General features: G+C 56.0%; 16 protein-coding genes across 16 annotated transcripts; 7 read left to right on the forward strand and 9 right to left on the reverse strand.

Annotated features, from left to right (window-relative positions):
- Positions 1-114: 114 nt before the first annotated feature.
- Positions 115-2,436, reverse strand: BDV59DRAFT_196471 (UTP25 family protein; the record flags this gene model as incomplete). Its single annotated transcript, XM_073692719.1, has 5 exons — positions 115-1,030; positions 1,079-1,656; positions 1,720-1,913; positions 1,962-2,308; positions 2,363-2,436. The coding sequence occupies 5 exons, from the start codon at positions 2,434-2,436 to the stop codon at positions 115-117; spliced, it is 2,109 nt and encodes a 702-aa protein (XP_073543182.1).
- A 265-nt stretch (positions 2,437-2,701) lies between these two features.
- Positions 2,702-3,846, forward strand: BDV59DRAFT_206121 (eukaryotic translation initiation factor 3 subunit F; the record flags this gene model as incomplete). The annotated part of the gene is made up of 3 exons (XM_073694747.1): positions 2,702-2,806; positions 2,860-3,572; positions 3,627-3,846. 3 exons carry the CDS (start codon positions 2,702-2,704, stop codon positions 3,844-3,846), a joined length of 1,038 nt encoding a protein of 345 aa, XP_073543183.1.
- A 466-nt stretch (positions 3,847-4,312) lies between these two features.
- Positions 4,313-5,142, reverse strand: BDV59DRAFT_139153 (putative transcription initiation factor TFIID subunit 13). The gene is made up of 2 exons (XM_073687135.1): positions 4,840-5,142; positions 4,313-4,785 (listed from the first exon to the last, which is right to left on the reverse strand). The coding sequence occupies exons 1-2, from the start codon at positions 4,898-4,900 to the stop codon at positions 4,349-4,351; spliced, it is 498 nt and encodes a 165-aa protein (XP_073543184.1). The 5' UTR covers positions 4,901-5,142; the 3' UTR covers positions 4,313-4,348.
- Positions 5,143-5,687: 545 nt separating this feature from the next.
- On the reverse strand, positions 5,688-6,968 carry BDV59DRAFT_188597 (uncharacterized protein). Its single transcript, XM_073691453.1, has 3 exons — positions 6,673-6,968; positions 5,998-6,558; positions 5,688-5,915 (listed from the first exon to the last, which is right to left on the reverse strand). Exons 2-3 carry the CDS (start codon positions 6,507-6,509, stop codon positions 5,858-5,860), a joined length of 570 nt encoding a protein of 189 aa, XP_073543185.1. The 5' UTR covers positions 6,510-6,558; positions 6,673-6,968; the 3' UTR covers positions 5,688-5,857.
- A 390-nt stretch (positions 6,969-7,358) lies between these two features.
- On the forward strand, positions 7,359-7,920 carry BDV59DRAFT_139182 (protein kish). The gene is made up of 4 exons (XM_073687136.1): positions 7,359-7,445; positions 7,496-7,605; positions 7,656-7,737; positions 7,785-7,920. The coding sequence occupies exons 1-4, from the start codon at positions 7,443-7,445 to the stop codon at positions 7,806-7,808; spliced, it is 219 nt and encodes a 72-aa protein (XP_073543186.1). The 5' UTR covers positions 7,359-7,442; the 3' UTR covers positions 7,809-7,920.
- Positions 7,376-10,473, reverse strand: BDV59DRAFT_188598 (pentatricopeptide repeat protein). The gene is made up of 4 exons (XM_073691454.1): positions 7,785-10,473; positions 7,656-7,737; positions 7,496-7,605; positions 7,376-7,445 (listed from the first exon to the last, which is right to left on the reverse strand). The coding sequence occupies exon 1, from the start codon at positions 10,409-10,411 to the stop codon at positions 8,033-8,035; it is 2,379 nt and encodes a 792-aa protein (XP_073543187.1). The 5' UTR covers positions 10,412-10,473; the 3' UTR covers positions 7,376-7,445; positions 7,496-7,605; positions 7,656-7,737; positions 7,785-8,032.
- BDV59DRAFT_188599 (CCDC12/cwf18 family protein) lies at positions 10,474-11,545 on the forward strand. Its single transcript, XM_073691455.1, has one exon. The coding sequence runs from the start codon at positions 10,775-10,777 to the stop codon at positions 11,375-11,377; it is 603 nt and encodes a 200-aa protein (XP_073543188.1). The 5' UTR covers positions 10,474-10,774; the 3' UTR covers positions 11,378-11,545.
- A 1-nt stretch (position 11,546) lies between these two features.
- Positions 11,547-12,734, reverse strand: BDV59DRAFT_188603 (zinc knuckle-domain-containing protein). Its single transcript, XM_073691456.1, has 3 exons — positions 12,556-12,734; positions 12,363-12,498; positions 11,547-12,301 (listed from the first exon to the last, which is right to left on the reverse strand). The coding sequence occupies exons 1-3, from the start codon at positions 12,638-12,640 to the stop codon at positions 11,686-11,688; spliced, it is 837 nt and encodes a 278-aa protein (XP_073543189.1). The 5' UTR covers positions 12,641-12,734; the 3' UTR covers positions 11,547-11,685.
- A 138-nt stretch (positions 12,735-12,872) lies between these two features.
- On the forward strand, positions 12,873-16,232 carry BDV59DRAFT_188604 (putative R3H domain protein). Its single transcript, XM_073691457.1, has 4 exons — positions 12,873-13,464; positions 13,582-14,264; positions 14,316-14,456; positions 14,510-16,232. The coding sequence occupies exons 1-4, from the start codon at positions 13,414-13,416 to the stop codon at positions 15,900-15,902; spliced, it is 2,268 nt and encodes a 755-aa protein (XP_073543190.1). The 5' UTR covers positions 12,873-13,413; the 3' UTR covers positions 15,903-16,232.
- Positions 16,233-16,245: 13 nt separating this feature from the next.
- On the reverse strand, positions 16,246-17,233 carry BDV59DRAFT_188607 (mitochondrial 54S ribosomal protein bL17m). The gene is made up of 2 exons (XM_073691458.1): positions 16,899-17,233; positions 16,246-16,820 (listed from the first exon to the last, which is right to left on the reverse strand). Exons 1-2 carry the CDS (start codon positions 17,112-17,114, stop codon positions 16,446-16,448), a joined length of 591 nt encoding a protein of 196 aa, XP_073543191.1. The 5' UTR covers positions 17,115-17,233; the 3' UTR covers positions 16,246-16,445.
- Positions 17,234-17,532: 299 nt separating this feature from the next.
- Positions 17,533-17,958, forward strand: BDV59DRAFT_206130 (MICOS complex subunit Mic12 family protein; the record flags this gene model as incomplete). Its single annotated transcript, XM_073694748.1, has 2 exons — positions 17,533-17,553; positions 17,608-17,958. 2 exons carry the CDS (start codon positions 17,533-17,535, stop codon positions 17,956-17,958), a joined length of 372 nt encoding a protein of 123 aa, XP_073543192.1.
- Positions 17,959-18,082: 124 nt separating this feature from the next.
- On the reverse strand, positions 18,083-19,178 carry BDV59DRAFT_139228 (DUF5315 domain-containing protein). Its single transcript, XM_073687137.1, has one exon. The coding sequence runs from the start codon at positions 19,073-19,075 to the stop codon at positions 18,326-18,328; it is 750 nt and encodes a 249-aa protein (XP_073543193.1). The 5' UTR covers positions 19,076-19,178; the 3' UTR covers positions 18,083-18,325.
- Positions 19,179-19,566: 388 nt separating this feature from the next.
- Positions 19,567-20,155, forward strand: rps23 (40S ribosomal protein uS12; the record flags this gene model as incomplete). Its single annotated transcript, XM_073694749.1, has 2 exons — positions 19,567-19,825; positions 19,977-20,155. 2 exons carry the CDS (start codon positions 19,567-19,569, stop codon positions 20,153-20,155), a joined length of 438 nt encoding a protein of 145 aa, XP_073543194.1.
- Positions 20,156-20,510: 355 nt separating this feature from the next.
- On the reverse strand, positions 20,511-22,193 carry BDV59DRAFT_139253 (translation initiation factor eIF2B subunit beta). Its single transcript, XM_073687138.1, has 4 exons — positions 22,016-22,193; positions 21,667-21,959; positions 20,778-21,603; positions 20,511-20,727 (listed from the first exon to the last, which is right to left on the reverse strand). The coding sequence occupies exons 1-4, from the start codon at positions 22,111-22,113 to the stop codon at positions 20,655-20,657; spliced, it is 1,290 nt and encodes a 429-aa protein (XP_073543195.1). The 5' UTR covers positions 22,114-22,193; the 3' UTR covers positions 20,511-20,654.
- Positions 22,194-22,466: 273 nt separating this feature from the next.
- On the forward strand, positions 22,467-24,673 carry nemA (Nem1-Spo7 phosphatase catalytic subunit NEM1). The gene is made up of 2 exons (XM_073691459.1): positions 22,467-24,251; positions 24,321-24,673. Exons 1-2 carry the CDS (start codon positions 22,850-22,852, stop codon positions 24,461-24,463), a joined length of 1,545 nt encoding a protein of 514 aa, XP_073543196.1. The 5' UTR covers positions 22,467-22,849; the 3' UTR covers positions 24,464-24,673.
- A 294-nt stretch (positions 24,674-24,967) lies between these two features.
- Positions 24,968-26,501, reverse strand: BDV59DRAFT_139283 (alanine--glyoxylate transaminase). Its single transcript, XM_073687139.1, has 4 exons — positions 26,287-26,501; positions 25,962-26,214; positions 25,050-25,919; positions 24,968-24,986 (listed from the first exon to the last, which is right to left on the reverse strand). The coding sequence occupies exons 1-3, from the start codon at positions 26,373-26,375 to the stop codon at positions 25,143-25,145; spliced, it is 1,119 nt and encodes a 372-aa protein (XP_073543197.1). The 5' UTR covers positions 26,376-26,501; the 3' UTR covers positions 24,968-24,986; positions 25,050-25,142.
- Positions 26,502-26,837: the final 336 nt, after the last annotated feature.

Below are 26,837 nucleotides of genomic sequence, written 5' to 3' on the forward strand. Positions count from 1 at the left end.
CGCTAGGATCATGCGACCCACAATAAAGATCAGCTGCGAGATATATATCTATACGCAGTATGTGTAATATGCTGGATGTTGAGCTGGCTCAGTATGCAAGGAGTATATACTGGATTATACAAACGTAAAGGTATCGCCGCCCTTCTCGCGCATCATATTCCCAACCCGCTTCGTCCCAACAATCCGCTCCAGCTTCAACGCATCCCACTTGGAAAACAACGCCCGCACGCCTCTCTCCGCCGCCTCCACCACCGTCGCCGCATCCAGCCCCAGGAACCCGACCATCTCCTCCCAGAACCGCGGGTTCTCCGGCACCCCGTACATCACCACCTGCTTCACCCCGCGGATCTGATACCGCCGGAAATGGTGCAACCGCTCCGAGTACAGCAGCACCGAGTGCCGTCCGTTCATGAAGTGGCTGCGCGCCCGCGACACCTCCCGCATCTCCGAGTACTCGGAGATGGCGCCGAACGAGATGTTGGCCGTCTGCGCCGACGTCGCGAAGTGGTTGCGCACCCGCACAAAGTCCAGGTACGACGGGATGACGATCAGCACGCCGCCGCCCCCCCCGCCGCGGCCGGAGGTGATGTTGCGCACCAGCGTCGACAGGATGGTCGTCGTGAAGTGCTTGAACCGCGCGTCCGGGTCCTTGGCCGGGGAGAGACTGTCAAACCGGTTGAACGTCTGTTTCACTGGCACCGGTAGCGGCACTTCGGCGATCGCCCCCTCGTACACCGGCGTCGCCTTCACCCGCCCCGAGACGTTCTGCATGTGCGCCGAATACACCGAGTTGATCTCCGGCGTGATGAACGACGACAGCATGATGAGCTGCCGCAGGTGCCGCGCGTGGTTGTCCAGGTACCACCCCCGCACCCGGCTGAAGTCGCAGCCGTGCGCTTCCTTCGGCTGCAGGTTGAGGTGCTTCAGGATGAAGTCGACATGGTCCCAGTTCTGCATGAGGAGGCCGTCGGCGTGGTCGACGATGACGACCTCGACCGAGGACAGGAAGTCGTGGTCGCGTTTCTTGGCGCTGGTGCCGTGAGTATCGATCTCGAGGGTCAGGGGGGAGGAAACTCACTCGGCTTGATCCATGATCGTGCGTAGACCCAGGGGACTGGCCAGGATCATGTCGGAGGTGTAGAACTGCGCAAAGAACTTGATGGTCTTTCTCGTAAACTTCAGGCCCAGCCGGAACATATCGTCGTTATTACCGCCAAACAGCTCGCGGAAATCATCCGGTTTGTTCGCCCAGGAACCGTCATCTTCCGCCGAGAAGGTGTCGAGGAACCGTTTCTTGTTCTCCTGCTGTTCCGGCTGGAAGAGCCGCGTGATGGACTCGACGACCCGTACACAGGCCTGCTTCGACGGCAGGAGGTAGAGGACCTTGGGCCGCGTGAAGCCTTGGTCGCGGAGGTCGAGCTCGGCATCCTGTTCTTTGGCGGCGCGAAGGTTGTTCTTGAGAACGCGGTCCCGGGTTTTCAACACGTGGTTGGTAGCGTGGGCCGCGAGGATGTCGCGCATGAGGCCGGCGTTGGACGAGGTCCTGGCCCCGTACAGGACATCCTGGTAGTCGAAGATGTATGGCGCCAGATGCTGTGCGTGACCGCTGATCGTGGGCACCGTGGTGGTCGCCGGTTCCTGGAGTTTCTTCTTGAGCTGTAGGATAGTTTTGTATTCCTTAGTATTCCCTCTGTATTACTCGATGGTCTGGTTACCCACCTTGACGTGCGAGAGGTTCTTCATCGCCGGGAGGAAAGACGCATCCGATCCGTCTGGGACGGTGCGCACGAGTCGCAAGCCGTCCGGAGATTCCTTCTTCGCAGTGGTCCATTGATTCGCTCCCACCGCCTGGATCCTCTTGGTCAAGGCGGCCTCTGGTGGACTCGCGAAATGCGATTCGAACGGGTCGTTTCCTGTCCAGTCAGACCCCTGGTGTTACAAGTCCAAGAAAGAAGACATACCATCCTCCTCATCGCTGTCGGCCGCATCGTCATTGACGTCTTCGAGGGTTGCGTCTTCCTCGTCCGACGGCTCCTGTTGTTGCAGGTCATCGGCGCCGGCACTGGCTTCTTCGTCAACCACCACCGTCTCGGTCTTCCGCTTCTTGGGCCTGTCTTCTCCCGTATGGTCGACCTTGCGCTTTTTGCGAGTGGGAGTCTTGGAATCGGCGGGCTGCAGGAGCTGCAGCAGTTCGTTGTAGGACTGACCGGTCTGGTCTTCCTCGTCGCTGGAGGCCTCTCCAGCATCGTTCTCTCCATCCTCAAACTCGCCGGGAACCGAGAATGCTTCATCCGCGGAGACATCAGAGCTGCGTCGTCAGTGGGAGAGTTGCTGGGAGACTTGCGATGGGTGCCAGACTCACTCTAGTTCCTCGACGCGCGAGGTGGTGAAGGTGTTTTTTCTTTTGGGGGGTCGCTGGCGTCTCGCTTTAGCCATTGCAGAAGAGTAATAGGAATAGAAAGAGGAATAGGAAACGGAGGTGGAGGGCGACTGAGGGAGGAGAAAAGAGCAAAGTGCCGGTGGTGAGGAAAATGGCTTATCTTATCTTAGCGCGAAATCCCTTTGCGCACACACAATTTGAGCCTCGTCGGAGTTCTCGCTGCGGGACGGATCAACCAGTCTCTCTCCTCCACCATCCTCCACCTTACGACAGTCAGGACAGGACAGTCTCAGTATCAGATCCTGTGCTACATCCGCCACCATGCCCGAATCCGACTCCTTCCTCCATCTCGCTCGTCCTCTGGGCAATGTCGCGGTGGGGACCGCCCCGACCACCGCCCCTCTGAACGTCGTGATTCAGCCCCAGGTACTCAATCTCCCCAGTTGGTCCCAGAGGACCCCATCGCTGATGCCCGTCAGGCTCTCTTCTCCATTCTCGATCACTCGCTTCGTCGCAATGCCGATCAGGAGCGGGTCATCGGTACGCTGCTGGGAACCCGATCCGAGGATGGCACCGAAGTGGAAATTCGCAGCACCTTCGCTGTCGGACACACGGAGACGACAGACCAGGTCGAGGTGGATATGGAATATCAGAAGCAGATGCTCGCCTTGCATCTCAAGGCCAACCCCAAGGAGGTCCTCGTGGGGTGGTACGCCACGTCGTCCGAGTTGAACACCTTCTCCGCTTTGATCCAGAACTTCTACAGTGGCGTCGGCGATGGGACTTTCCCTCACCCGGCCGTCCACCTCACTGTGTCCACCGAGGCCGGTAAGGACATCGAGACCCGTGCCTACATCTCGGCCCCCGTCGGCGTCACCGCCGAGAGGGCCGCCGACAGTGCCGCCTTCATCCCCGTGCCCTACGAGATTCGTTACGGCGAGACCGAAAAGAGTGGTCTCGAGGCCATTGCCGCCGCCCGCGATGCCGAAGAGCGCGCCGCCAACCTCTTCACCGACATTGAGGCCCTCGAGCGTGCCATCGAGGAGGTGCTGGGCATGATCGACCGCGTCTCCCGATATGTCGAGTCCGTCATCGACGAGGAGGCCCCCGCCTCCACCGCCCTGGGCCAGTTCCTTCTGAACACCCTCGCGTTGGCCCCGAAGGTCGAACCTGCTGATATCGAGCGGGACTTGTACGTTTTCCCCTCCGTCTGGACGCTCAACCCATACTAACTCTTTGCCCCCAGCAACAACCACATCCAGGACGTCCTGGTCGTCTCCTACCTGGCCAACACCATCCGTACACAGATGGAGTTGTCCAACCGGCTAGCAACTGCCCAGCTCACCCTGGGCGGCGAGTCCGGCAGCACAGAATCCGGTCAACGTGGAGGCCAACGAGGCGGCAAAGGTGGCCGTGGCGGACAGCAGCGGAACCAAGACCGCAGTGCAGAGGAGGCCCGCGCTTAGGCAGATGCATGTGAAGTCACCGGTGGAAGATACCTTTTTCTCCTTACCTCTGTTGTTCTCATCCGATTCTCGCATTTATTCCTTTCTTGATGTGTCTAGGGTCGTGTCTCGTCCAGGGTTATGATTTGTGTGGTAAAAAGCTTCTGTCAGTTCTCCTCTGTTTGCATTGCATCACTCCTTGATCCTTGATCAACGGACCACCGCCCTCGTTGGACGACGAAAAACGAAGGAAATAGAAAGCAGGGCGGGAAGAAAGAGCATGGCGTATGGGAGTCCATCTGGCTTTGTTCCGGGCGATCGGATGGGACGTCGCTCTTCTTATCAGACCAGTGTAGACTTGGCTACGAGTCTCGTGGACGCGAGCGATATCAGTCATGATGCAATGGACATAGCGGTTGATTGTATAGAGTCCGGTAGACTACGAGTATGAAGAACAGTATTTGAACCAGCACCGACCAGAACGCCCAACGCCTCGCATGCAGTGAGTGGGAGAAGATCATCATCAGCCCGTCTTCCTCTTCTTCGAGAGAGCATCATCCTCTCCATCCGGTCTGGCCCCTCGCTTGCCCTTCCCCTTCCCCTTCTTCCCATCTCCGCCCTCCAGCTCCTCCAGACCTTTCTTCCCCGCATCTTTCAGGTTCGCGACCTGATCATCGTTCTGGTCGAACGCCTTGCGCGCCTCTTTGAGCTCGCGCTCCATGCGCAGCAGCTCCTGCACACGACCGAGCTTGTTCGGGTCCCGCCGCAGCGCGAACCGGAAATCATCCACCTTGATCTTCTGTCGGCGCGAGTAGCTTGCGTACTGCGCCGCGCCGTGACACATCTCCAGCACGAAGTCCGTGACGATCTCATCGAGCACGCGCACCGTCTCGGGGAGCGGTTCTGTCGGGAAGGATGGGTGCGGGCTGGGGTCACCGTAGGCGAGGAGGAGGAGACGAACTGTATCTCTGTTAGATCGGGAATGTAACGGACACGGAGACGGGAAGAACGCACGCTCGGATGCAAAATTCATCTGGCCCTTGTGCCGGGCGGCACGGGCCCGGGGCTCCGCCATCTTAGCGGTGCGTTTCGCGGTGGACTTGGGGTTGAGGTTGGGAGGGGATTCGGAGGCCGTCGCCGGCTTGAAGGCTGGTTTGTAGCCCGCGCGGATTAGGGCTGTCTCTTCGGGAGTGAACGGCCAGGGAGGAGCGAGAGAGGCCGACACATGGCCAGCGCCGGGCTGTCGCGGGGTTCGAGATGGCTTTCGCGCTGGGCGACGAGCAGAAGCAGACGTGGACGGTGCGAAGAGAGTGGTGGTTGTCGGCGATGAAGAGCCGTCGTCATGGTTGGCGTTGTTCTGCCGGCGGTGAGCGCGACGGGTGGGTGGCATGTTATCTAAGCAGTTTTCCTCTTTCGAACACAACCCTAAGGTAAGGTAGGTAAGACACTACTAGGTAGTAGTAGGTGTAGGCAAGGTAGGTAGATGCCTACGAGTAGGTAAATGACAGTAGATTGGATACTGCGAGTATTGGAAACAATTGAGGTTAGTTCTCTCACTTGAGTACGTTATATGTTCGGTCAAAAGAACCTCAGATCTATTTGAAAAGCAAAGATGTAGGTCAGTGTATAATGTCTGTAAGGAATAAGGGAGTTGATGTCGCTGTGCAATAGTTTTTGCGGTGTTTTATAACAAATTGCATGACATTTTAGCATCCATTCAGCATCATATTGTTTAGTAGTCGATCCCGTATTCAGCTCAGTGCCATACTGCCTAGGTACGCTATAGATACGAGGGTCAGCGCCAGATGTCGAGAAGGTTAATGCCCTGGGTCATTCGTTTACTGGGAATGATAAATTTTCTTTTCTCATTTTCGCGCTTCAAGCAGAGGCGGGGGCTAGAATACAATGTAAGAGCTAAGGGGATTGAAGCTAAAGCCAGAAGTTCCGTCAAGCAGTCACAGCGTAGTTGGGTGCTTCTAAGGCACGTAAGAATGCTTCGAACCGTGCCGCAAATATCTCTATTCCTTCAAGTTTACCGGATGCCTTGACTGTGGTGTATCTTTCTTGTAGCAGAACCGTAGGAGTGTAGTCTTAACGGAGATAAGGTCAGCTTCTCAACGGAGTGCAGGGGTCTCAATGGGAACCCGGAGAATGTGATGTATCAGAACTTACCGATCTTTCTCAGCGATGCTAGGACCAACACCATAGAGAAGCTGAAGCGTATCCCGATCAGTGCGTGGTGGGTATACGTTGCCATCTTCTCCCATAAAGCCTCCTGGTGTCAAGTATAGTTTAGCGTCCGCCTGGAAATAACCGTGATGGGCGGCATGGTTTCCCCTTTCGATGATTGTTTGGTTTTCCTTCGTCTTGTCACCCAGAAAATCTCTCCGGTAGGTGGAAAGGAATCTGTTCCTGATATTGACGAAACCAATCTCGAAGAGGCGGTCCGTCTTTTGGCCGAGCTCTATGAATGCGTCGTGAAGCTCGGACACCTGCCTCTCGAGCCGCTTGTTGTCATCCTTGAGCTGCCCGATTTCGGTCTCTAGTAAAGGTATCCTAGAGTTCTTGCGAGAGATCTCAACACCTGTGTGGTTTTCGGTGTACAGGTCGTCACGCACGGCTTCCGAGTACAGTTCGTCGGTCTCAAGGCGTTCAGCTAGGGTCCTTTTCCCACCGGCAACCATGGCAATATCGGAACCTATATTGATCGTAGTCGCTCCCACAGCGGTGCATCTTTCGTCCGTGTAAATATCCACGTCAGCAGGGGTTTTTGCTTTGCTTGCGCGTTTCTTTCGGTTTATGATATGCGGTTTGGATATCCTTGGGGTTGTTCGTCGTTATGCTTACCGACAGTGAAGTAAAGGGAAGTGGATTGAGTTGGTGTACCCACGAAGTTAGGTAGGGCCGTTGACTGCCTAAAGTCGTGGTAGACAAGTGTCTTGGGAAGACACGTTGAGACAGCGTCCTGGGAAGGTGTCGCTGTGATGAGGTGCTGCCGTTTTTTGAAGAAAGCGTGGAATAGATCGTAGAAAACACGACGTAGGATATGGGAAACGGAGGAAGGGAACACCAGGTATGATGGTGTTGTCGAGAGCTTAGAGAATTGGGAGAAGTGAAGGTGGATAATGAGAGGTTGGAGCTACTGATGTTATTTTATTATGGTGTACCTATGTAGGCACCTGGTAGGTACCTGGCTGGGTACTTGGACTACGTACGTATATTGAGGCAATCTGGACCGAGTTGTTGCATAATATGATTGAACGACACGGTCTGGATCATCCAGCCGCTCACCAGCATTGGTGACCAGTCTGCGGTTGATACTCCAGGAGGTTTCTGATACCTAGGTACATGAAAACATGAATGGATGGACCGAACATTTCCTTGTGCCATGGTATGTACCTGGTAACTACTGAGTAGATCATGTATTATATAATCATTCAATAATGGGATGAGTCCGTGCACCAAGGCGGTCAGCCTAAATAGGCAACGAATTATGGCGGAGTGGCTGCAATGGCTTGCCGTACATGGCGGCAGAATTCCTCCGCAACAACGACAAGTATCAACTTCAGCCAAGTCACTTGCTGTGTCAGTCCAGCTGTGAGCTGCAGATCTTCAATATGGTGCGTGATTCTGTGCTAAAATACGAAGTGAAATAGGCTAACCCGCTCAGTCGGCCTTGTTCAACTTTCAATCTCTCCTCCTTGTCTTCCTGCTCATCATCTGTACGAGCACCTATGCCCACTCCATTATGCCGGGGATCATGGACCGCAATCAACACGGGTATGTCGCTCAATCAGGCCAACGGTGGTGCTCACTGCTCACACTGTCAGCTTCTTTGGAATCTTCTGGAAATGCGCGCGCGTCGGCGAACGACTCAGTCCCTACGTCAGCATCTGCTGCATCCTCATGGCGGTAAGAGATCCTAAATCGACACGGAGAAACAAACTAACGTCCGTTAGATCTCCATCTTCTTCGGCAGTTGATTTTCCCTTATGATTAACATAGCATGGTCCTCTTACCAGGCAACGGCGTTACTTAGTTTCGTATGGTTGGGCAGCGGAATAATATCCACGAGTTTCATGATTCAGAATCGTATTGTACATAGATGATATGCTACACAGCCGATGTCTAGCTGTGATCTATTGGTACAGGATGCTCTATGCACCTTATCCCTAAATTCTCACCCCCTAATCCAAACAACGGGTATCTATAACTTAGGCTCCATTCTTTCCCTCAACCGTTGCAGGCCTTGGTCAAGCAAATCCTCATTCCCAACCACCTGGCTCTCATCGGCATGGGAAGCGTCCGCCGCACCCGTCCTCTGGAGACCCGACTCCGATGCCTTATCCAGCTCCTCGACCGCAACCCACAGGCGCTCCGGGTCGCGCAGATACCGGAGACACTTCATGGTATACGCATCGATGCTGAACCCCTGCTCCTCCATTGCCTTGATGGTGTTTGCCACCTGGGGGATATTTTGCGCGTTGGCGTAGCCGTTGATGATCGTGTTCCACGTTACCATGTTGTATTCCACCCCGTGCTTGGCCATCATCTCGCGCACCTTTTCCGCCGCCAGCGGCTGTCTATTGAACGTGAATGCACTCAGCAGCAGCGTCCACGTCCGGACGGACGGTCTGGCGGGGACCGGGCCGGCGGGGTCGGCCTGGGCGTCCGTGGCGGACTGCAGCATGTCCTCCACCAGGCGCACGGACGGGCGCAGGCCGCGCGGGTCGTTGCGGAACGCGACGAGGAATTCGTTATACGTGTGGTCGGTCGTGCCGAGCTGTGCGATGCTTTCATGTCCGCTTGCCACCAGGGTCCTAAACTTGTAGTAGATGCGCTGCGCGTGAAAGATGCGCTTCTGGCATCGCAGGTATGTCGCGATCATGAGGTACAGGGCCACCGGGGAGGGCGGCAGGTTGTCGCCTCCTGGCGGCGGGGTATATTCGGGAGGGATGATGGAGAGTTCTTTCAACGGCGTGATGTCGTGTAACTGGTTGTACATGTCCAGCATGGAATAGAAGATGGCGTTCAGGTCGGCGTCCGAGTCGGCGTGTTTGGCCGTGAAGACGAAGTGCGCGTGGAACATCTTGCTTGCGATCCACGGGTTTTTCTGGAGCTCTCCGCGGCTCTTGATCTCCTGGATCAGCGATTGCACGCGCTCACGGTCGCCGCGGGACACGGCGTCGCTGAGGAGCGTGAGGTAGGTGTATGAATCGGGCTCGAGGCCCTGGCTGGTCATGAAGTTCAGCATGTCCAGGCCTAGTTGTGGGTCGCCGGTCTTGAAGGCATTGGACAGGACGACGTTCATCATGTCGCGGTCCGGCCGCACCCCCAGTTCAAGGAGCCGGGGCAGGATGCGGAAATTGCGGCCGTCCGGCCCGTCGACGACCGAGTCGAGTAACAGGAGCTTGCAGCAGTGACGCATCACTCCAGCCGAATTTAAGGAAAACCCGTGTTGATGCAGCCGCTGAAGCCGCTCAAGCACCTTGATGGCGCCATTAATGTCGCCAAACTCGATGAATCGAAGCATGAAGCAGAGGTAAGTCTCCGCTTTCAAATGTGTCCGTCGTTGGTACGTGAGCTTGTATGCATCGTAAACCTGGGCGCGCTTTGCCTTCTTCAGGTAGAGCCGGACGCCCCTCTGGGGAAGGAATAGTACTGGCCAAGTATGCGGGTCGAGGCATGTCTCGATGACCGACTCGTAGGTAAGGGATCCGACGGTTTTGCCGCGCAACTCCTGAGAGTAGAATGTATCCAGGAATATGAGGCAATCGGAGACCATGATGAAGACCGGCTTGTCGGTGCTCTGCGACGTAACAAGAAAGAACTCCAACGCCTTCTGTGGCGAATGTTGCAATAACCACAAGGACAAGCGCTTCCAGTGGTCAGACTTGGCGGTCTTGTCCAACGCTTCCCAGGTGTTCCGAAACTCGCCCAGGCAGTCGGCATTGATCTTCTCCAGGAGCTTCGTGTCTTCGGCGGTCAACTCCGAAGACACCAATTCATCCCGTACTTTCCGTCCGTAGAATTTGGCCCTGTATACTTCGGCGCAGCCACTCCTCCACTTCCGGACTTCGTTCCCGTCGTAAAACAGTGATTTTGATCTGATACTCGTCTCCAGTTCGATGGCTTCCGGGCTTACTAGCCGTTGCTTGGGGGTTTTCTCCCCATTGACCACGGTAAGAGTGTTATAAACGATTCGAGGGCGGAGGCCGCGTTTGAAAGCCGTTCGTCGTCCTGAAAGAGATAGTATAGGGGTCCCAGAACGAGCCTGGCGGAGCGTTGTCGACTCGGCCGGTGCTAACGTGTCGGGGACGTCTTCTGTTTGTCGCGGCAGGTTGGCTTCATATGTCCGACCCGGAGCATCAAAGGAGGGAGGCCGTTCACCCTCCCCGAGTTTTAATCCATGGCCGAGAGCGTCGGCGTCACTGCGTCTCGTGACATTCGACTTGGACGCATCATCCACGAAATATCGGGCACTCGGAGCGGTTGCGCGGGATCGATACCATTGCCCTAGACGCAGCCTCTGCTGCAGTCCGGCGCTGAAGCGGGAACGCAGGAGGTGATGCGAACCAAATGACATTCAGGATTCTTCCGTGCTCGCATACATTGAACAAAGAGTCGACGGAGGAGCACAAGGCGTCAGTCGGCGGTGGTTGAGTTCGAGGAGATGGAGAAAATCGCCCGAATTTGCGCCGGCGCGGCTGTGGCTGGTGGGCGGAAGTGTGGCGCACGACGTTGCCATATTGGCGGGCGGAAGATCTTCTGGCAAGCTACAACGAGAAATTTCATGATCGCGCAAACTCGTCGCTACCCTCCGCTTGCGACGAGACCATTGACTCCGGCGGCTTTAGTCGTTCCGACGCATAATAGTTAATTTCGATTTAGATTTCCGTACCCATCTCGCCTTTATCCCTCTACTTTCGTCCGTCAGTATCCCCGCAAGATGTCGTCCAACCATGCCTCCCTGGATGCCGCGGCCACAGATCGCAAGGCTCGTCTTGCGAAGCTCGCGGCGATGAAGAGAAAACAGCCGGAACCGGAAACATCCACGGATTCCCAGCCCAAAGACGACGAGATGCAAGAAGCGACCCCCGATGTCACAACCCGGTATCTCTCTGGGCGCAACTACGACGCAGAAACTCGCGGACCGAAGCTGGGTTTCGAACAAGCTCCTATCGATGAGCAGATCACTTTGGAAGCGCAGGCTGCGGAAATCGCCAAGGCTACTGCGGAACAAGCGAAGAAGGATGAGGAGGTGGATCAGCCGATCGATCTCTTCAAGCTCCAGCCGAAGAAGCCTAATTGGGATCTGAAGAGAGACTTGGACGCTAAGATGGATACCCTCAATGTGCGGACGCAGAATGCCATCGCCAAGCTCGTACGGCAGCGGATTCAAAATGCCCAGCGCGCCGCCGCCGCCAAGGGTACGGGGTCGAATGGGGACCAGGAGGGCGAGAATGCTGGGATCGAAGGGGAAATGCTGGTAGAAGGAATCCATGTTCGGGAAAGGGAGGAAGAGGAACGGGGGCTCTCGGACGAAGAATAAGCGACATGATTGTGATGTGATACCCGCGGAGAAAATGTATAGGCATGTTGCGATTTGTGTCTCTTGTTCGACATCTTGCTTTGAGGCGCTTACATTCGGCTATGGGTTTCAGCGGCGTTGGGATATCTGCATATGATTTGATTACAGGATTGACAGATTTTATATATTTGTTTGAATTGTGCTCTCATTAGTATAGTACAGGGTCAAACCGCGCAGCTTGCAAAAAAGGATACGCAAGAATCCAACCACTCCATGCCCCTTTCTAACATTATTAATTGATGCCACTCCAATTTTTCTTTTCCCCCATTTCAACGCCCGATGTTCATAGCCTGCGTCAAAGCAAGCCGTTTACTGTACGGACTGAGGCTCCGTTCTCTCCGCGGCTCGGGTGCACGCCGGTCTCGATCAGCCCTCTCGCCATGGCCACGGGCGTGACGATGGTCTGAGATCCTAGAGCGGCTTATTCGACTCGGGTCAACACTGCGACTCCGTGTCCGGGCTCTTCGGCTCCCGTTCCGCGAGATATTCCTCGCCCGGCCCCGTTCCTCCGGGCTCGACTCACGATGTCTCCGTCGAATGTTTCGCTCACTGGTCCATTCCCGGGACCTGGAGCGAGTCCGCTCCCCGGAGGAATATGAAGAGGCGGACATGTCGGAGGATGAATCACTATACCGCCTCTTCCTGGGGCGGGGGGACCGTGACCTTGTCCGGTCATGTACGCTGGCCGCATAGCTGCCGCGACGAGGAGACGCGGAGCGAGATCGATTGGTAGATATCGTGGATACAGAGCTGACGGAATGTGACGAGGCGGATCGAGCCCGCTTGGAAGTGTGAGGGTCAGTGGGAACGTCTGGTTCATCGAGGTCTCTTTTCCGGCCTCGTTCTTCCTCCCGCTTCGCCAGAATTGCATCGGCCGTGCCTTTCCTACAAGAGGTCAGTCATCAAGGTGCCGCGGGTTCTGAACCATCTAGAAGGAGCAACTCACGGATGTAGAACATCACTCGGCACTTCAGTCGTCAGTTGGGGCCGTAATTTCGGGTTTTGTAGTTGCTGTGTGCGCGAGGGCCGAGACACGTAAGGACGGTCCTGCGCAGATGCTGAGCATTCATAGCTATAGTGCCGTGCTCCAAAGTCAGCTGGAGTGTAGTGGTATCAGGGGAGAAGATTCGGGCACATATCTCGTTTCAAACATTTTTGACACAGCGTGCTCGCGGTGGCCTTGGACGGGCCCCTGATGGTGGGGGCGTTGCGGTAACGGTTCATCGAGCCCGCTGGAATATAGGAGGGCGCAAGAGGACTGAAGACAAGTTGCGATGCAATCAAGTGCGACACTCAGTATCTAGATAGAGAGATCTTGGCTGCTCTGTATGGCGTACGGCATCCTCCGCGGCTATCAAGACCAAGGGGTGGGTCCGGCCAGCCGCGGGAAGCGCGCGGCTAGGCCGCCCACGAAGAGGAGACAAGCGAACCGGCTCTTGTTCCTTCCCAGCCGCAACCCAAAGCAGGCAAAAAGTCATCGTCTTCATCCACTCCACCGTCTTGGGCCACACCGAGTTGTCTCTTCCCGAACGACGACTCTCTCGCGTCTGGCTGTCTCGAACTCGCCAAGTAAGAGGGTTCTTTGCTCCCTTTGATCACCTCAACGGCACGGAGAAAAAAAAATACCATGACCCCGTCGTTCTGACCATCGTGTAAGACGACCAACTCTTTGGCTTCCTATCCACTACGGATCTCTTCGCTCTCCAGTACCACACGGCGCACACCTGGTCCTGACTTCCAATAGCTGTCCCTATGGCGAATTACGTTTTCCAAAGATATGTCGTCTTTCTTTTTGGGCTTGTGTGAAGTGGGAATTTTGAGTGGCTTCTTGTCAATCCGCATCTCGGTTTCGTCTCTGTGAAATCTCGCAACGTTTGAACTTCCGTCGTGCAATCCCTCTCGCCGGGCTATAATCCCCATTTTCGAGTTCATCCGTATTTCCTTCCACGCATATCTACCGTCGAAAACCACAGACTTGTGCGGGGAGTTTGCAAATCATGGCATCCAACGATTCATCCGGAGACCAACATCGTCTCTCGTTTGCAAAGGTACGTTCATTGTGGTGTGTTCCATGCCCCTTCTGACTTGGCCTGAAGATCGCTGCCATGACCCCACCGTCCAATTCCGAAGTAACTGTCGCATCTGATAATCTAAATGGTTCACAGTCTGACGAACACTCGATGCCCCCTGAATCGCAGGACTTGAAGGGTTCCTCCAACAATGTCCAGGGCGACCTCCACGTTGACGGTCTGGCACAGGCCGTGCAAGACGTCCACATCATCGGGAAGAAGGGCCCCGAAAGCCCCGACTTCTCCAGTGAAGGACATGAGAGTGGAGCCCTGAAACGGGAGACTTCATTCGAAGATGACCGTACTCATCTCTCGAACTCATCAACGAAACCAACCAGTTTCGATTCGAAGAGCATGGCGTCGGTCACTACATTTGCGATGGATGAAAAGGATTCACTGCGACCGGATGATAGTGCCAGTGTGCAGGCTATCGACGAAGAGGAGTGTCTCTCCGGTCCGGCATCGGGTGCCCCGAATTCCCTGACCGGGTCAGAATCCGGTGCTCGCGGGCTCAGGGATATCCAGAGAGCCCGGGCGACCCTGCAAAATGCGGGCCCGTTGTTCGACGCGGGCCAGCGGGTCAACGGAATGCCCGATAGTATCTCCAACAATTTTGCCATTCCCCACCATGAGGCTTTCCAGGGTGGTCAGCCCATCACTATGCATCCATTCCCTCTGGACCCGGACGAGAAACTTCTAGAGGCGATGAAATCTCCCAAAGATCGCCTTTTAATCCTCCAACTGGAGGAGAAGGTCCGAAACTTCATCCAACACTCAAAGTGAGTCTTTTCCCTTTTGCTCTTGTGAATGCAGTTACTGATCTTTGGAAGGGAGCAATCTTTGGAACTTCCGCCGTCCAATGCATTTGGAAGACTTCTCGCGCATAAACTTGGCGATTACTACCACCTGACCCATTTTGTGGATAATAATGTGACCTCTGTCCGACTTCATAGGACGCCTTTCTGTCGACTGTAAGTATTTGGATTCTGGTTGACCTGCTCTGGATGTTATACTGATTTTGCAGACCGACACCTCTCTCTGTCATCCATGCTTCTACCAACACCACCCCTCCCCCCGCCATGCCGGCAATGAAAATCATGCGTCGCAACGACGGGGAGCGTCCTTCTGCCGAAGGAAGTACAGCCGCAAGCTCCGCTGTTGCTTCAAAGACTGGTTCAGAAGCCGGTGACAGTACCAACGACGGTGAACGCGGAGGCTCTTCGGCCGGTGCTACACCCGCCAAGGACCGGCTCACCCTCACCCGAGAGGAACGAGAAGCCAAATACCAGGAAGCCAGGGAGCGGATCTTCCGTGATTTCCCTGAGTCAAAGTCCTCCGATTGTGGCAATGGCGAGCAAGGTGCCAATCTATCGCGTTCGAGCTCGACCAGTGGCCGCAAGAAAGCACAGCGGCAGAAGACGCCGCATGATGACAGTTTCGAAGTCCGGTCCCAGTACAATCTTTTTTACCCAGGAATACATTATCCACAGGGGCCAACACCCTACAACGGTGCGATGAATGACCCGTCATACCCCACGCAGCCCTTCATGGTGGGACCCGGCGCCACCCCACCGGGTATGGGCTATGTCCCTCAGGGGGCTAACGGCACCATGTACCCTGGCCCCATGAACATGAATTCGATGCCTCAGTATTCGATGCCGGTGTCGCCTCAGATGAGCCCGAGTGGACCGTGGCCAAACGGAGCTGTCCCTCAGTCGCCCTATTCTGGTTATTCTTCCATCAATCAATCCCCAGCCATGACGACGAAATCTTCCCCGGCGCTGAACAATTACTCTGCGCCTAATGGCATGCAATACCAACATACACAGCCGGGTTGGACATCCGCTCCGTACCAAGGAGGCTACCAACCGTCCACGCATCGAGGCCCCCCTGCACCACAGTGGCCAAGCTATCCCACCCAGCCACTGAACCCTACATCATTCCCGTATGCACAATATCCTGGGCAGCACATGAATCCCGCTATGCCCAGTCACCATGCGGCGCACCCTTTGCCCGGAACCTTCAATCGCTCTCCTTTCAATCCCCAGACGCGCTCTTTCGTTCCCGGTGGCGCACCGTTGGGCCGACACCCCAGTAAGGGTGGTCAGCACGCAATGAGTTCGTACCCAGCTATGCAGGGAACTGGTCAGCCTCACTGGGGTGGAATACCCGAAGTCAACAAGAACCCGGATCCCTTAGGGCCAGCCGGTCCTCGTGGTCCTCCTGGAAACAGGGACTCGACCGCCAAATGGGGAACGCCCTCTCATCTGCCCCCGAAACCACCACCTTCCCAGGTCCCCTCCGACTTTGAGCTCAAACACCGTGCTGGCGCACCGCCTGGTGGGCCCAGTCTTCCGACCAGTAAGAACGGGCCGTTGGTGGTCTCGGGAGGGACAGCTCTGCCTCGCACGAATTAGAGACGGCTGAAAGGTGGTCATTTGGAGGGGTCAACTTGTACAGTAGCTACGGTATATCCGCTAAGACACACTGCATACGGTGCAGGTGATTGATAAGACGTGCTTCATGTTTCTCTATCTCTGGTAGATAGAAGGGCGAAGAGAAAAGTCAGCCTGAGGGCTTGATGGAGAGGAATGACTTCTTGATGTATTTAGACCAACCTTCTTGTCTATGCCGTCGGAGTGCTTCTGCTAGGCGCGGAAGATCTCTTGCCGCTAGCTTCTGTTGCTACATTCTGGTCATGAAGGTGCAGGTAGTTGCGAAGACATGGTACTAGATGCGCATTTTACCCCATAGTAGACATCGGTGGAAACTTGCAGTTTTCACGGGACTTCGCAGCGAAGACCGGTACTCTATTTAGATATTCAGATAGCAGCTAAAATTACACGACCATGAGGAACAACCAGATATAGAAACATGTAGGGGAAATGGAACATAAGGTACAGAGAACGACCAATCTTTTCCTTGAGCACAGCACCGTCCATTGGGGTTATACAAACCATCTATTGCGGCGATGCCGTTTCAACTTCTTTGGCGGTCTTTGCAGGCTTGGTCTCCTTGCCACTGTCCAGTTCCAGCTTCTTAATCGCCTGTTCCAGGTCATCGACGCCATCTTTCCGGAATCGCGTCACCTTGCGAACGTTCAGGGCAGTTAATTCATTAAGAGTGTCGAGTCCGCGTGAGCGTTGTCGGGCGACGGTCCGCGCCGTCATGGCGAAGCGCATGTCCTTGGGGCCATCAACGAGTTCCAGGATGGCGCTGGGAGCCTGGTCGTCTTTCTTGGGTTCGACGCGGAGCACGCGGGTGTATCCACCGGGACGTTCGGCGTAGCGTTCGCGAAGGGGTCCGAAAAGTTTAGGGAGCAGATCATGGGGGGTCTAGTGGGTGGTTAGTGTATGAAGGACTCTCGGGATGGGTTTGGTTTCGCGATGTGCTTGGGGCGGAGTGGTGCGTACGTAGAACGTCGACAATGCCTGTCTCCGACTGGCCTCGGTGTTCTTCTTGCCCAGGGTGATGAGCTTCTCGGCTAACCGTTGGGCCTCCTTGGCCTTGGCCCATGTCGTTGTGATCGACTCGTGTTTGAAGAGGGAGGTGACGAGGTTGCGGAGGAGAGCCTGTCGATGCGACGACTTGCGGCTGAGATGGCGGTATTTCGTTGCACCGCCGGCCATGGCGATGGTTTATGGTGTGGGTAGGGAGATATTGGTCTGACGGCGGTATCGAGAGGACGGAAAAGGTATGGAGAGGTGGCGAGGTGGACGTGAAGCTGTGGAAGCAGAGCAGATGCAGGCGGCGGACAATGTTGAAGGTGGAAAGATTCGATGGCCGGCGGGAGCCAATCGGAGCGCCGCAATCGGGATCCGCCCATTGGCTTCCAGCAGGTCGAATGAGGAAACCTCGACCTCCTTCGTCCCCGCGACCACATCTCGTTCCCTCTTGATCTGCCTCCCTAGTAGGTGTCTTCTCCCGGTCCCTCTGGCGGAGTGCTCTCTTGTTTCGTGAGACGTGATCGCATTTGCTTCCCCGCGGGAAACACGTTGAACCGCCCAAGTGTGATAGATCGGGTCATCTGGTCGACCCTCACCCAGGATGGGGTTCTTCTCGGGGTTTGTACGTGTCTCTACATCGAACCGCCATCACTGCAATGAAACTAACGGCCAGAAGTTCAGTGGCTTCGCTCTCACCACCTCCGTCCTCTACCTATCCATCCAAGTCCACCGGTCCAATCGCCTGGAACAGCGCAGCCTCATCCGCGAGCAGACCCAGTTGCTCACCTGGCTGGCTTCTCCTACCGGCGCGTACGACCGTCGGTTGATCCCCAAGGAAGTGCGCCAGCCAGAGAAGAAGGAAGCCGTCGAGCCCGCGCGACATCCCATGAAGGACGTGCTGAAGCATCGCTGGAATGAAGAAGTACAGACGCTCGCCCGGAAGGCGGTCGAAACCCGCTGGGAAGATGTTCGGGACACCGCCGGCGAGGGTTGGAAAGTCCTTATGAAGCTGGTGAAAAGGGAGTAAAAGTTGTGTCTTGTTTATGCATGCATCTTGGTGTTGCTTGGATTTGAGCCGCGCTGCTCTGATACCCTCTGATTGTTACTACAGCGGCTAGCACTATCTATTCTGTTTCACATATTCTCATGTGCCTCTTCATAAGGGACCAGGAATTCCCCGTTCACTCGCTGGTGTAGACTTGGGATCGGTTTTGTGACGTGGTCGCTGGGTTAATTTCCCTGGTGGAAACTGCGCAGTTACAGATTCTCTGTCAGTCCTGAACATCATCTCAGCCCTTTGAGATGACCCCGTCAGCGAGTGCGGTGGTCCGAGTTCTGATGATGCCAGTCGTGCGGCATACGCGTAGTGCAATTCATCCGACTCAAGCCGTCATTCAACTCGTGCTGATGGTGGACTGGGTGGCCGTACTCATGCTATCGGAATCGCTCCAGATATCTCTACTTTCTCTTTCAACCGCACGCATCGCTTGGGCTACTTCCTCCAGCTTCGCAACAACATCTAACACCCCATGGTTGACTCGATCGAAGTAGCGGTCGTTGGCTTCGCGTCGTTCACGGGCCAGCAGAATATCCTTTTCTGTCTCCTCGTCTAAGCTCTTCGACGCATCATCCGTCTCTACCGTCGCCGTCGCCGTCGCCGACGCCCCCGTGGCGCGGGAGTCATTCCGCTGCTGGGAGGCGGCGGTCTTCGGATCGACAACCTCGTCGTCGGCTTCACTTCGCGCCCAGGCATAAGCGAGCTTCAGTTGCTTCATGCGCAGATCCTCGCGCGCCGCAGAATGCCTCTCGCCGAAGACGTGCTCACCGGTCACGGCGCTGAGTTCCACTTCTGACAGGGCATTCTGCATCTCCTGCCAGATGGCATCAGACCGGTCGACCTCGCCCTTGGACTGCGTGCGGGACAGGAACGGGGAGAGTGAGCCCGGCGGTTCTAGCGAAGTCGCCTGTCGGGGCGAGCGATGCTGCTGTAGCGGGGGCGCCTGGGACCCGCTGGAGGAGGGGACGGTCGGGCCTGGAGGCGCGAGTGAGAGATTGGAGGCATTATGGGAGGGAGGGCCTTGGAAGAGAACGGGGGGAGGGAGACGCTGAGAGGAGACCTTCCGAAGGGAGTCGACCTTGTCCATGACGTTCAGAGAAATGTACAAATGTACGGAGTAGATAAGGTAATGCTATGTATTGTATGGAGGTGTAGTTGGGTGTTATCTTATCGGAGGTCGGACCGGGACGAGGTTTCTCCGGGGCTCGCTTAACTGCCGTTTAGGGTGAAGCGCGCACAGCGAACAATTTCGCCCCCCCAAAGGAGACTTTAGCGAGACCGCCGGCCGTGAAGGAACCCTTCGACCTTCGACTTTCGACAAACCATCCCCATCCAAGGCCTGTTGGCGAATTTTTCTTCAGTCGGTACGTATCCCTTCTTGTCCTCTCGACCTCACCCGGCAACTTCTAGCGATCCCCGTCATCCCGCCGATTTCTTTTCACCGTCAGGTTGTGATTGGGATTCTCACCTACAACCTCCACCAAAAGCCCATCATCCGACCTCTTCTCAAGAAACCACCTTCTAATCCGCTCTCTTCTCCTGCTGCAGTTCTCCGTCCTTCGATCATAATACGCCAAGATGGGTAAGGGAAAGCCCCGTGGTCTGAACGCCGCGCGCAAGCTCGCGACCACTCGTCGTGACAACAAGTGGGCCGACTTGCACTACAAGAAGCGCCTTCTCGGTACCGCCTACAAGTCCTCTCCCTTCGGTGGTGCTTCCCACGCCAAGGGTATCGTCCTCGAAAAGGTCGGTGTTGAGGCCAAGCAGCCCAACTCCGCCATTCGCAAGTGTGTCAAGGTCCAGCTTATCAAGAACGGCAAGAAGGTCGCCGCTTTCGGTGGGTAGCCCTTATTCCTCTGGTGTCTGCTGGGATGGAGCGTTCCGGGGAGAGTTCGTGGGGTCGAGGGGATGGCCGCGGACTCTCCCACGCAACGATCAGGACCACCGGACAGCATTGAAGGCGTGGATCGATTACTGACCGTCTGCAGTCCCCAACGACGGTTGCCTGAACTTCATCGATGAGAACGACGAAGTCCTCCTCGCCGGTTTCGGTCGTAAGGGCAAGGCCAAGGGTGATATTCCCGGTGTCCGTTTCAAGGTCGTGAAGGTCTCCGGTGTCTCCCTCCTGGCTCTGTGGAAGGAGAAGAAGGAGAAGCCCCGTTCGTAAACGGTTTCTGCCGAACGAAAAGAAATCTGCGATGGGGATGACGGGAAGGGGCCCATTCCATGGAAGGCGGGAAGAAGATGCGATGATAGGATCTGTCTTCGGTCTATGGTCTGGAAATTATGGTTCAGGACGGATGACCCTGCAAACACCTTGCAGCTACTACGATTGATATACTCATAAAAAGATGGCGCCATGATTATTTCTTTGGGAAGGGCCCGAAAATATCAAATCTTCCAAATTTATTGTCCGTATAGTAACGTTCATCGGCCGGGGATTGCGTAGAGAATATGTATGTGGGGAATACCTCTGCGGAGCAAGCATATCTTGGCCGATGCGTATCACATTTTACTGCAGTAGCTACGTCTTCATGCACATGCAATATATCCCGTTGGGTATCGTTCCTCATGCTTTTTTTTTTCTATCATCCTTACGCCCTTTGTCCTTGGTTTGTCTGACCGGCGCCGAGTTTAATTATATTGCTAACCCTCCTTTGCACAGCTTAGACATTAATATCCTCCCGGCGGTAGTGGTCTGAGACGATCCGATACAGATACGATGGCGCGTGGCCACCCCTAAATCAGTGTTAGTTTATATCCAAACGGCACAATGGCTGGGCACTCACAGATTGGTGATATAAAGGTCAATAAGCTCAGCCGGCACATAGTCGTAGATGGGGTTTTGGACATCGATCTGATCCACCAGATCACCGTCTTCATACGGAATGACCTTGCTGGCATCTCCATACTCAATCAAAGAGTCAAAGTCGAACGGGTACACCGGACTGAGCTTGTATACACCGCTGACGACGACCACCGGAGTCTGATGAACCTTGGCGGCACGGGCAATCACCCGAGTTCCAGCAGCAGCGACCAGGCCGCCGTTCGCCAAAACCGAGTGCGTACCCAGGATGACCTTGTTCACACGAGACATCAGAGCAAAGACGGCCGAATCGGGAATCAGGATGACGGTGATGCCGAGTTCGATGAGGGGCTTCTGGAACGACTCGGTGCTCAGAAGTTCGTCGTCCTTGGGCACGTTGCCGCTGACGGTGGCATGCGTGGCCTCGTGGTTATTGGGGTAGGACTCGGCGTGGATCACAGTGAATTTCCGCTTGGCTGCCGCCTTCAGCAGGAAGCGCTGGACGGTCGTCGACGAAGTGTGGGTGAGGATGATTTCGTTTGAGTGGATGTGGTCGAGGGCGTAAGCCGCGATCTGGTCGTCGACCTGGCCCAGCTCGTCGATAATCTCGCCAATTCCGTCGAGGACCTCAGCACGGATGTCCTTGCTGGGGGTGTGGTGGCCGAGGAGTCTTCCGGACGGGGAAACGGAGGCCGGGGTACCCGGCAACGACGGTTCGGGTTCGGGGTGTGAAAGCAGACTGAACATGGAAATCGGGGCGGGCATGGATCGAGAGCCTTCGTGACGGAAGGACATGGCATCTGATGGGTCTAGACATTCGGATCGTGGTTAATTTCCTTCCGATGATTTGATACTGGGGACAAGGGACAGACCATCGGTAGCGCGCGGGGTCTGAGGTTGGCTTTCAGATGCCTCGCTCAGGTTGAAATCGGCTTCCCTGTCGTCTTCGGCTTCGTCACGGATCAGACCCAGCACACGTCGGACAATATTTCCCACTACCATCTCCTTCGGTTGCGCGGCAATCAACCGTCTTCCCACGCTCTGCACCCGCTCAATCAGCTTGGCGGCATCAGTCGTCCTGCAGGCCGAGATGACACGAAGGAGCAGGTAGGCAGTCGCAGTAGCGCATGATCTCGAGTGGCGGATCTGTCGTCGTTTCAAGAGGCTGCGAACGGGGTCAGTCTTGTCGGAAGGGCGATGCGACTTGAGTCAAGAACCTACGAGATGAGGTTGTCGATCGATGTGTCAATGGGGTTCGTCTTCAGCGACTTGAGAAAGGACGCCAGACCCGGCGTCAGGGCCACTGACGTAGCAGGCATTGTGTCTATCCTTCGGTGGGATCAATGGGAGCGAGTTCGATAGCTTTCTTTGCGCGAAGGAGCTTGAGTCACGGATAATTTTTGCCGGCGGGACGACAGCTGTGGGAAGGCGTGGTCACTCTCGGAACCGAGAGAGGAGTTCGACCAGGACGACAGGTATTCAGAAGCAGACTATGGGATTCGCAAGGATACTCCGAGGTGCAGGAGGTGGTGGTGAAAGCGGGAGATGGGGGAGACGGCGAGAGTTGGTGGGATGTTGACGGAGGGAGATTCTGCCCGCTTGGAACTGCCGCCGCCGCCGCCGCTCGGCCCAACAACCACTGACGGCTGCGACTACTACTACAACGTACATCCTCTTCCTCCCCCCACACCTCACCATCATCGTCGCCTTCTTCCTCCCCATCCCTCTCCTGTCGACCCCCACAAGAGGCCCTCGTCTCCCGCCTCTTCCTCCCCTCCTTATTCTTTCTTTCGCCTCGCCCGACTACCTCCCGCCCCATCCTTCTTCGCTCTCTGTCCTTTCCCCCAAGGGTTGGAGTTCACGGTGGTTTCGAAGCACGGGTTGTCGACTGGCGCATTGAGGTGCGATTACTCTCCTTATAAACAGGACGGATGTGATCGGATCCCGTTCTAGAAGACCGTCTCTCGGTTTCAGTCCGGGTTAGCTTACTGACATGCGCGTTCTCCGCAGATACCTGCGCCAGCCCGGACTCCCGTGGGCCGCCCCTGTTGGAAGATGAACTCGCTGAATATCTTGTCATCCCGAGTCATTGGCCAGTCTTCCAGTCCAAGTCGTACCCGTCAGCGATCTCGTTCGCAGGGAGATATCGCCCCGTTGAGCTCGCCGGCCGACCTCGCATCGCTTCGGTCCTACAGTGAGAGTAACTTCCATACGACGGACGTCCGAGAGAAAGACCGAGACGATGCGATCGAGTCCATAGAGGATGTCGACCACTCGACATACAGCTTGGACGAGAAGACGCCCCTGTTTCGAGGGATCCAGAAGGATGGCTCCCTCGCTACAAGAAGTACATTGGGACTGGTGGCGCAGCGCTTTTTCGAGGCGATCACCGAGACCATCAAGTTTATCCTGTCGACACTTGCAGCACCTGGTATTTACGTGGCTCATTGCTTTCGCGACAATGACGGGTCCTATTCTCCGATGACCCCAATACGAAAGCTACGCCGATCAATGTTTGGCCCTTCCTCAGCCGATCCCCCGGGCACTCCGCGCAGAGACGCTAAAGCGGCAGACGGGAAACGGCGGCCCGGTTCCGCACGCCGGCTCAAAACTCACGCCTCGCGAGAATCTATTGCCTCCAGCACGTCCGAATCTGAGGGTGACCGTCGTGCCGTCAAGGGCCTCACCACGAGTAAACCCCGGCAGTCGAAATCGCGAACTCCGAACTCCGACCAGGCTTCTGATGACAGCACACCCCGTCGTTCCATCCGAATCAAGCTCAACAACGAAGAGGCTCTTAAGCGACAAAGACAGCGCCGATCCCAGAGTGCCGACCTCGACCATGCGTCTCGTTCCGGGCTTCAGGGTACCTTGAACCCTGACAGCCTCAAATCCCCAACATCACCGTCCGTCCACCGCGTCACCCGATATCCGCACTCCCCCGTGCCGCCCCGACCATTGATCCCCCCGCGTCTCCCGTCGTACAGAGCCTCTTCGCGAAACTCCCCGTTGCCTCAAAAGACGCTCGTTCTGGATCTGGATGAAACCCTCATCCACTCGTTGGCCAAGGGGGGCCGCATGTCCAGTGGCCACATGGTCGAGGTCAAGCTTTCCACGCCCATGACCACTGCCTTGACGCCCGGCGGGCCTGCGACCACCCTAGGGCCACAGCATCCCATCCTGTATTATGTGCACAAGCGACCCCACTGCGATGAGTTTCTGCGCAAGATCTGCAAGTGGTATAAGCTGGTGATTTTCACGGCCAGTGTGCAAGAATACGCCGATCCGGTCATTGACTGGCTGGAACAAGAGCGCAAGTACTTCCAAGCGCGGTACTACCGGCAACATTGCACCTTCCGCAACGGCGCCTACATCAAGGATCTGAGTTCTGTGGAGCCGGATCTGAGTAAGGTCATGATCTTGGATAACAGCCCTATGAGTTATATTTTTCACGAAGGTAGGCAGCATTGTCCCCCGACTCCCCTGAGGATTGAGGATCTCCCACCGGACTCACACATTGTCTTAGATAATGCCATTCCTATTGAAGGCTGGATCAACGATCCCACTGACAACGGTCTCCTCCATCTCGTTCCTATGCTGGAAGCGCTGCAGTACGTGACGGATGTCCGGGCTTTGCTCGCATTACGGCGCGGCGAAGCGGAAGCATAGCCAGAAGAGCAGTATAAGGGCCGGTGTTGACGAGATCTCTCTTCCCCTGCATCTATACCTGGTTTCCCTCTTGCCTTTGACCTCTGTAAAGAAAGCTGGTCTCAAGCATGCTGAATGTTTAGCATTGCCTACTTCATACCCCATTGTTCTGAATTGTGTTTTTAGTGCTTGTAATGTCTATTCTTATGGATTAAGATGTGGATATGCCACATGTTGGTAACCGTTCAGCTGGAGCTATAGTCGAGTGGGTAGGATGTTGTAGTGTAGTTCGGGTGGTATATATACCCAGGTAGTGCACTAAACAGTCGTTCTGTCCGCCAATGGATGCTGATAGCACGGTACCATGACACGACAATTTATCTAATGAAAAGACTTATCTACAACAGATACCACATTGGGTAAATCCCGCTAGATCTGCAGTATCGGAGGACATCCCGGTGCCTTACAAGCTGACGAGCGGCTTAAGCTTCGCGTGGCGGGAGGCTTCCCGTCTGACAGGTCGGTCATCATCTCCGTAGTCGGTCTAGATGCCGATTCCAACGTCAGAGGCTACCATGCTCCCATAGACATGGGGAATACGGCGTACATTTTATTGATTTTATTAATTTTTTTTAACTGATTTTTTTTTTATTTACCTGTCTAAGAATTTATACTACCAGACATAACCAGGAAGACCAATTTACAGTCCCTTGGCCTGCTTGGCCTCGGCCAAAGCCTCCTTCAGAGCGGCAATAGCATTGTCGATGTCCTTGCGGCCGGCGCCGGTGACGCTGACACCCATGTGGCCGAACCGGATGTACTTGGTGGCCACCTCCTTGTGCAGACCGGCTGCAAAGATCACGCCGCGCTTGAGCAGACCGGGGAGGACATCCGGGGGAGCCAGGCCTTCAGGCAGCCAGATGGCGGTCATGGCATGGGCCTGGTTCTCGGGGTTAGCGGCCAGCTGCTGGAGGCCGAGCTCGGCGACGGCAGCCTTGACCTTGTCGGAGGCCTGGCGGTGGACGGCGTAGCGGTCAGCCATGGGCTTAGCGGTGATCTGCGACAGGGTGGTGTGCAGGGCGTGGACGAGCTGGGTGGGGGGCGTGGCGAAGTAGGAGGGCTTGAAGTTCTCGTAGTTCTGCATGATGGGGAGCCAGTTGCCAAGAGAGGCGTAGTAGGAGGCAGGCGGGGTCTTGCGGGACTTGAAGGTGTCGAGGGCGCGGCCGGAGGCCATGAGGATGCTGAGACCGGGAGGGCATCCGATGGCCTTCTGGCTGGCGGTCAGGACAACGTCAATGTCCCAGGCGTCGAAGGCGATCTCCTCGCAGCCGACGCTGCACACGCCGTCCACGACCACCAGGGTCTGGGGGCTGACGCGGCGGACGACCTCGGTGACGCGCTTGATGTCGCTGAGGACTCCGGTCGAGGTGTCGACGTGGGTGATGGTGATGACCTTGTAGGGCTTCTCCTTCAGGGCCTGCTCGATCTGCTCGAACGAGGGGCGCTCGCCGATGGGGGCCTTGAGCTGGGTCGCGTTGGCGCCGTAGGTCTCCAGACAGGCGGCGAAGGAGTCGGCGAAGTAGCCGGTGTGCAGGACGAGGGCATTCTCGCCCTTCTCGAGCAGACTCGAGGCCACGATATCCCAGCCCAATGTGCCGCTACCGGAGATGACGAAGGGCTGCGCCGTGGGGGCGGTGGACTGGAAGAGCTTGCGGACGAGAGTCAGAGTCTCTCCGAAGGTCTTGACGAAGCCGGGAGCGACGTGGCTCTCGCTGAGATTGGGTGTCAATTGGACATTGTCTGGGGGTCTTGGGAGTGGGGGGAAAGAGAGAAGAGAAACTCACGCGTAGTGGGACATGGATTGCAGGACGGCATCGTCGAATTCGATGGGTCCTGGGATCAGGAGGGTCGGGTGAGGAGCTTGGGAGGACATCGTGGCGTCAGAGGATATGGATTGAGGGGAGGGAGTGGGAGGAAGAGATGGTGGAGTTGAGCGATCGAGGGGCTTATATTCGATATCGTCGGGAGCGAGCGAGTTCCTCTCGGTCGAGAAAGGGGTGTTAAGCTCAGGCAGCGGTAGGCGCTGATCCAGGTGTCTGGAGATCAGGCTTAGGCGCTGCGTCGTCTGCTTGGTCGCCAGTTTTCCGAAATCGTCGGCTCTCAACGGGAGAGCCCGCGGGGTAAAATGGAACTTGGTCGAGATGGGAGGGGAGGGCGAGAGGAATTCGGGGATCGCCGGGGCAGGACCAGAGGGACGATCGGGGAGAACAGGTGGATTTTATTGGCAGGGAATTATCGTCCTGACGGCTTGGAGAGTAAATCGAATCGATTGGGGATGACTTCGACAGGAATCGTCCTCTCTTATACAAACGGGGAGAGATGAAGAGGAAGAGAT

Source organism: Aspergillus ambiguus, assembly GCF_047715705.1.
Source record: "Aspergillus ambiguus strain CBS 117.58 unplaced genomic scaffold BDV59scaffold_56, whole genome shotgun sequence".
Lineage (NCBI taxonomy): Eukaryota > Fungi > Ascomycota > Eurotiomycetes > Eurotiales > Aspergillaceae > Aspergillus > Aspergillus ambiguus.

Coding starts and splice junctions, on each gene's coding strand:
- BDV59DRAFT_188604 (XM_073691457.1), top strand. CDS start 13,414: ATGGCATCCAACGATTCATCCGGAGACCAACATCGTCTCTCGTTTGCA. Junction 13,465..13,581: donor ATCGTCTCTCGTTTGCAAAG/GTACGTTCATTG, acceptor AATGGTTCACAG/TCTGACGAACACTCGATGCC. Junction 14,457..14,509: donor AGGACGCCTTTCTGTCGACT/GTAAGTATTTGG, acceptor CTGATTTTGCAG/ACCGACACCTCTCTCTGTCA.
- nemA (XM_073691459.1), top strand. CDS start 22,850: ATGAACTCGCTGAATATCTTGTCATCCCGAGTCATTGGCCAGTCTTCC. Junction 24,252..24,320: donor GAGTTATATTTTTCACGAAG/GTAGGCAGCATT, acceptor ACATTGTCTTAG/ATAATGCCATTCCTATTGAA.
- BDV59DRAFT_139253 (XM_073687138.1), bottom strand. CDS start 22,113: ATGCCTGCTACGTCAGTGGCCCTGACGCCGGGTCTGGCGTCCTTTCTC. Junction 21,960..22,015: donor TCGATCGACAACCTCATCTC/GTAGGTTCTTGA, acceptor CCCCGTTCGCAG/CCTCTTGAAACGACGACAGA. Junction 21,604..21,666: donor GACCCCGCGCGCTACCGATG/GTCTGTCCCTTG, acceptor CCGAATGTCTAG/ACCCATCAGATGCCATGTCC.
- BDV59DRAFT_188607 (XM_073691458.1), bottom strand. CDS start 17,114: ATGGCCGGCGGTGCAACGAAATACCGCCATCTCAGCCGCAAGTCGTCG. Junction 16,821..16,898: donor AGGCATTGTCGACGTTCTAC/GTACGCACCACT, acceptor ACCACCCACTAG/ACCCCCCATGATCTGCTCCC.
- BDV59DRAFT_188603 (XM_073691456.1), bottom strand. CDS start 12,640: ATGAACCGTTACCGCAACGCCCCCACCATCAGGGGCCCGTCCAAGGCC. Junction 12,499..12,555: donor TCAAAAATGTTTGAAACGAG/ATATGTGCCCGA, acceptor ACTTTGGAGCAC/GGCACTATAGCTATGAATGC. Junction 12,302..12,362: donor CCGAGTGATGTTCTACATCC/GTGAGTTGCTCC, acceptor GACCTCTTGTAG/GAAAGGCACGGCCGATGCAA.
- BDV59DRAFT_188599 (XM_073691455.1), top strand. CDS start 10,775: ATGTCGTCCAACCATGCCTCCCTGGATGCCGCGGCCACAGATCGCAAG.
- BDV59DRAFT_139228 (XM_073687137.1), bottom strand. CDS start 19,075: ATGGACAAGGTCGACTCCCTTCGGAAGGTCTCCTCTCAGCGTCTCCCT.
- BDV59DRAFT_188598 (XM_073691454.1), bottom strand. CDS start 10,411: ATGTCATTTGGTTCGCATCACCTCCTGCGTTCCCGCTTCAGCGCCGGA.
- BDV59DRAFT_139153 (XM_073687135.1), bottom strand. CDS start 4,900: ATGGCGGAGCCCCGGGCCCGTGCCGCCCGGCACAAGGGCCAGATGAAT. Junction 4,786..4,839: donor GATGAATTTTGCATCCGAGC/GTGCGTTCTTCC, acceptor ACAGAGATACAG/TTCGTCTCCTCCTCCTCGCC.
- BDV59DRAFT_139283 (XM_073687139.1), bottom strand. CDS start 26,375: ATGTCCTCCCAAGCTCCTCACCCGACCCTCCTGATCCCAGGACCCATC. Junction 26,215..26,286: donor CAATCCATGTCCCACTACGC/GTGAGTTTCTCT, acceptor ACCCAATCTCAG/CGAGAGCCACGTCGCTCCCG. Junction 25,920..25,961: donor CCAACGCGACCCAGCTCAAG/GCCCCCATCGGC, acceptor CAGATCGAGCAG/GCCCTGAAGGAGAAGCCCTA.
- BDV59DRAFT_139182 (XM_073687136.1), top strand. Junction 7,606..7,655: donor ATGGACCGCAATCAACACGG/GTATGTCGCTCA, acceptor TCACACTGTCAG/CTTCTTTGGAATCTTCTGGA. Junction 7,738..7,784: donor TCTGCTGCATCCTCATGGCG/GTAAGAGATCCT, acceptor AACGTCCGTTAG/ATCTCCATCTTCTTCGGCAG.
- BDV59DRAFT_188597 (XM_073691453.1), bottom strand. CDS start 6,509: ATGGTTGCCGGTGGGAAAAGGACCCTAGCTGAACGCCTTGAGACCGAC. Junction 5,916..5,997: donor AGCATCGCTGAGAAAGATCG/GTAAGTTCTGAT, acceptor ATCTCCGTTAAG/ACTACACTCCTACGGTTCTG.